Source organism: Antrostomus carolinensis, unplaced genomic scaffold, assembly GCF_000700745.2.
Source record: "Antrostomus carolinensis isolate BGI_N321 unplaced genomic scaffold, ASM70074v2 scaffold1504, whole genome shotgun sequence".
Classification (NCBI taxonomy): Eukaryota; Metazoa; Chordata; class Aves; order Caprimulgiformes; family Caprimulgidae; genus Antrostomus; species Antrostomus carolinensis.
This window is the reverse complement of record NW_010309851.1, coordinates 3,793-9,393: the sequence shown is the minus strand read 5'-3', so window position 1 is coordinate 9,393 and position 5,601 is coordinate 3,793. Positions and strand designations below refer to the sequence as shown.

The 5,601-nt window shown below is 37.8% G+C and overlaps 1 protein-coding gene across 2 annotated transcripts in view; it reads right to left on the bottom strand.

Annotated features, from left to right (window-relative positions):
* TKT (transketolase) overlaps positions 1–4,607 on the bottom strand; it is an 18,770-nt gene extending 14,163 nt beyond the window's left edge. Inside the window, exons 1-4 of one of the 2 annotated variants that reach the window (XM_010166195.2) lie at positions 4,479–4,607; positions 2,763–2,876; positions 1,986–2,083; positions 162–353 (exon numbers count right to left, since the gene is read on the bottom strand). In XM_010166195.2, the coding sequence (XP_010164497.2) occupies positions 162–353; positions 1,986–2,083; positions 2,763–2,876; positions 4,479–4,562 (488 nt within the window). In that variant the 5' untranslated portion in view covers positions 4,563–4,607. The remainder of the gene's footprint in view (positions 1–161; positions 354–1,985; positions 2,084–2,762; positions 2,877–4,478) is intronic. The other variant, XM_010166196.1, reaches the window with a different exon arrangement.
* Between the last annotated feature and the right edge of the window lie 994 nt (positions 4,608–5,601).

The window sequence follows — 5,601 nt, the reverse complement described above, 5'->3', positions numbered from 1 at the left end:
GCTGTACAAATAAAGACAACCAATATCAGGCATTACGAAAGACCATCTTTCTTGTTGATGGTATCCTTCAAGAGCTGAAAGTTCATTTGAAAAATTCTGAAAAGCAAATAAACCTACAGTTTCAAATGGGAGGCTACACTGAACTTCTTCCTATCACATACCCAAAGGCTTCACAGCGTTTCTGGTAAATTTCAACATGATGCTGCAGAGGGGCAGGGTCACTTTGTCCAAGACGGTTAACATCAAATATAGCAACGAGATTATCAAGTTTGTAAAACCCAGCAAAGGCCATTGCCTCCCAAACAGAGCCTTCAGATAACTCTCCATCTCCAAGCAGACAATACACTCGATAGCTAGAAGACATTAAAAAAAAAAAATGTGTAAGCACAACTTAATCAAAAGCAAAATCCTTCTAACAATTCATAGTGAGAATTCACTGCTTTTTCTCTCCCAAACTCAACTCCCTTTGCTCAATACATTCACCTCAGATAACCTGATGTAACCTTAGACAAATTAAATCAAAACACTTTCGAGTTGTTACACATGAAAAAAATACGATGACAAATACTGTGCTCCTTTTCAAAACTTTGCCTCAAAAAAATCAGGTCTTAAGCCTCCTATTGCAAGGCTTGAATGAACAGGCCCAATAAACACTGTCACTGTGACTCAGCAAGATCACTAACAACGCACGAAACGTTACTGCCTGCTTCCTCATTCCTACCATATACTCTCTGGAAGGACAACCAATAATTTAATTTCAGAAAACTCTGAATTGGGAATGAACTCAACTATGGATTAAAGCATGTTGCATAAACAAAATCAGAATTCACAAAAAAGATAACCAGCATGGTATGACTTTGTAGACTGCTTCTCCAAACACCAAAGCTTCTTATTTAGTAAAACTCAGTAGGAGTACTGCCTGATCTCGACAGAATAGAGCTGCTGTGTTTTTCTTGTATTACCACTCTCTTTTTTTTTGGATGACAAAGCTTTATAAATGTTTATTACCTATTAAAATTTAAAAAGAAGAGTTTCAATATATATAATTTTAAAACAAAATAATCAAGATGGCTGTTTGAGTTTTTCTTTTACCAGATATTAAGCTAGAACAGACTTTTGATCTAAATCCCACCTGCCTTCAGCTACATCTGAACTCCTTCCACATAAACTGCTCCCCAGTACTGCATGCAAGACCACCTTTTTCTTCTGTCTTGTAAGCACTGGTTAGATTTTTTCCACACGTAGCATCTGCTAAACTCAATTAAAATCAGCAAGTCAACTTTCACAGAAATGACTTCAAGCTAGTGAAGTGTAGGGCACATTAACCGGGCAGCCTATGCTCGAATGTACTAGAACTGTCACATAAAATATATCAACTCCATCAGGCTATTTTCCTCCTAGTACAGATTTAGACATCCACTTTTCCTGTTCACAAAACAAATGGCAGAAGCAGTCATTTTTGTCTCTGTGGAGTCGAGCACATTTCGGTAACATTTTGAAGCCCTGCTTTATGATTCAATGGTGCTATTATTGACCATAACAGTTCCTTATCTAGATACATGTTTCCATTATTTGTCATCTGACTTTGAACAGACACATCTCTAATTTGTGTCTTCCTTCTAAAGGGACACATACCAGTCTCAAAATGGCTATCAATTACTCTCTGGAAGTCAGAGGCTGCTCCGACAACTTACCATCTTCTCTGTTCAGGAACATCACCTTGCAATGCTGGCAGGTTAGAAAAGGAACACACCTATGCACTAACTCTCACCTATCTTTAAATCCTTGGTAGTTTCACTGGCATCTGCTTTGTAATTATCAGGCTAGTGATCTACCATTTAAAACCTGAATTTGAAATTAGATTTGGGAATGGACAACAGAATAAAGGAGGATTTTTTAATCCTGATCGAGATAAGAATGTAATTTATTTTCACAAAATATTACAATTGAATGCCTATAATCATGAAATATGAAAATGTAATTACCTGGCTCTGTCAAAGAATTTACCAGTGTATGCCATTCCACATGCAGCACCAAGACCCTGACCAAGGGATCCAGTAGCCACATCAGTGAATGCTTGTCTCTGAGAATAAAACAACAACAATTATGTTACAGCTAAGAAACAGAAGAATTAAATTCCAGTGCTAGAAGATGGTTGAATATACATTAAAATTCAGCTTCTCAGCCATAACAATACATAATGCAAGTCCCTCCAAATCTTGCCCTGTTCCCCTTCTTTCCCTGCAATCCATGTACCTTGATGATCAGTGTCACAAGCTAACTAGGCTCTCTGAGAGGGAACGGTACTTGTGGCCCAGGAATTTCTCAGCTACACCTGGGATAGCAACAGCTGAGAATTGATGATTTTGTGCAAAAAAGACCCAATTGAAAAAACTAGTTGGAAACAGAAAGACCAATGAAGTGATCAAACTGGACATAAACTCTTGAAATACCTCAAAGTTTCCTAAAGGACAAGAAAAGCCATGATGGAACTTTATATAAACCTTTTTAAAATAGAAAATATTGGCATAGAGGACTGTAGGGGAACTTCACTACAGGCTGTATGGGAACAATGAGGGTAATTTTTATACGTTCATTCAAACGCAGGCACCAATTCAGTTGTGAAGCCATAAACATCATCATCCTTCTTATAAGTCTTTATCTCTCCTGTACTGAGTTGGCAACCAAGAATTGCTGCAAAATACATGCACTTCTTGTTTTACAGAAAACACCATCTTATATCAAAGGTTATGAGCACTCACTGGTACTGGGTGTCCTTCTAAGACAGAATCAATTTTCCTCAAGTTCAGTAATTCTGCTTCTTGTAGAAAGCCAGCCTCTGCCCAAACAGAATATAAAATTGGTGCTGCATGACCCTAGAGAGAAACATAAATTTTAAGCAAAGCACAAGTTTCACAGAATCCTAGTATCAAAGCAAAACTACAAAGCTGACAAACTCTAGAATCAGGTTCTTATGTTCACTAAAAAGGGATCCAGTTATAAAACACTTTTACAATGCAACATTCACATTGATGCTTACTTCCAAGTCCCCCATGCCCCTGCTTAGACCCCCTCAGATACCTGACTAGAGTTAAGCCAGAAAGAATGCAGTGCTATTGAGGGCTATTTAGGATGTCCTCGAGAAAACCAACATGGAAGAGTAAAGAAGGTCTCTCTCAGCCATGCAGGTCCAATTCCAAAATGTAGTTTTGGTATCCAAATAAAAAAAAATCTTGATTCAGTTTGCTTAGGTACCAGTTTCAAGAACACAGCACTGTTCACTAAACCAGTAAGCAGATGGATGAGCAAGTGTTATCTCATTAGAACTTCTCCAATACTTATGTATTCAAAGTAGGATGCAGTGAGTGGTAACACACAAAAGTTCAAGTTTTATACACTCAGATCCTTGTGTCCAGGTCCAACTAGACAACTGCAAAGCAGCAGTCATCTTCCACCCATGGAGCCAAAAAAGCATGCAGAGGTTTGAAGCCATTTAGTAACTCTGGGCAGAAACCCTGATTAATTAGGGAGAGGTAAAGCAAACATGAAGAAGTGACTCTCTATTATTGCTTCACCATCTCAGCATTAGCTGCTGGCTTCTCACCCAATTACTTACTTCAAAATGGCAATCAGAAGTGGCAACAGTTATATCCAATGTGAGGATATACAACATCAGCTATGCAGCACCATTGTAAACCATCACGTGAGGAATTCTGACTCAAAAATGGAACCTACCTCACTGGAGTACCTCATCTGACATTTTTCACATCATTATTTTTTCTCAAGGCCCCTCAATTTTCTTTATGTCACATGACTGAAATATCTCTGTGATTTGCAAAGGCATAATGCAAAAGGAGATAAAAATGCTGAAGGCCAGTCCAGGTTGTGGTTTTATGTGTTATCTGAACCACAGTGGCTTCAGAAGTAGTATTGGCTTTAACATCATACTGGCACAACAGTAGGAATGCAAACTACTCACTAACCTACCATAACTATTTCATATAATGCTCCCTGAAAAGCTGACAGTAATTAGTGTGCATTGTGACGTGGCTGCAGGCATAACAGCACGGCTGCATTTAACAAGTAGAGCACAAAAGCTAACTGGGACTTACTGATTAGAAAAGTGGTTATGTCAAAATAAAAGAGATGTTAATATTTCTTGCTAGATTTTAAAGACAATATAGTAACATCTATTATTTAATTTATTAGAACAGCTTAACATAGTGGAGTTAAGACTTATCAAGACACACTATACAGACAGTTTGTAATTACTTTTGAGTTACACTACAATTTAACTCAACCAGCTTTTATTTGTCTCTCTGAAGTAGACAAATTCCAAGCTCTCAAATATTTCCAACAGACTTCTGTGTAGATGCAAGCATAAGTAAGCATAAGTCAAGGAAGACAAGTCAATTTAATTTACAGACAGTTCTTTACTAGCAGACTGCAACAGTAGAGCATAACAGTTATTATTTTACCTTTGACAGAACAAACCGGTCATTGCTGGCGTTTCTGGGATCTTGCACTTTGTACCTCATGGTATGGAAAAACAGCACAGACATAATCTCTGCTGCACTGCAACATGATGTAGGGTGGCTACAAGTCAAGACAGACCCAAGATTACCACTTCTCATTATTGTTTGCTCAGAACCATATCTTTAAAATATCACTTTATCATTCGCCTACTCCTCAGCATTAAAATACACAGTCTTAAGTGTTTTTGATAACCCATCCCATCTACCATTACCTCAATACCATTAGTTGGACTTTGAGACAAAGGGAGCCGTCTTATCTAGTTGAAGTGGATGTTAAAAGACCTTGGTGACAGCTCAAGGACATATCTTTTAGAGCTCTCTGCCAAGGAATACCACCCTAATCGGTGACTAAAGCACAGGAAGCAGTATGACCCTGTGCCTGAAATCATACTCTACTGATTTATCTGAAGGCACAAATTCACACTGACGCAGAGCAAACAAAGACAGCTTTGCACAGTACTTAAGCCACTCGCTGACTGAAGGAATTAAAAGTGTGGCTTCATGACTTGTTCGGGCCCCATTGCACAGGCAGGGATTGGTAACACAACATTAACTTTTGCAGAAAGTTCTGGAACATTTATAACTGTGTAACATAGGTACCATTTTATTTTACCATGTTAGAGCGGATAGAATCAGAATAGCAATTTTGAAAGAGCTCATTAAATAATACAATTTTTGTATTTCATCCTCTACTGAAACTGGACATTGAAATTTACTGTCTCCAGTAAACACCTAGATTCACATTGTAAAATACTAATTTGCTTAATCTTTGGCTAAGAGAGGAACTAGTATTTTCTACATTTACATCTCTATCAGTTTGAAATATCGAACCTGTTGGTTTATCAAACATTTGTAAGTATTTGAGACAGTCTCTCGCATTGAACTACCTGGGATGATGTTTGCAACAATTTTCAGCAGCAGTACAAATTAATACTTCAGCTATAACTTGTCTCAGAAATACACAGGCCCATTTCAGAAGCAACTGTGTCATATAGAACCAACAAGCAAATACAAAGTTACAGGAGAAGAGTTATTTCCAAGTGGCAAATATTGAGTTATTCCAAGA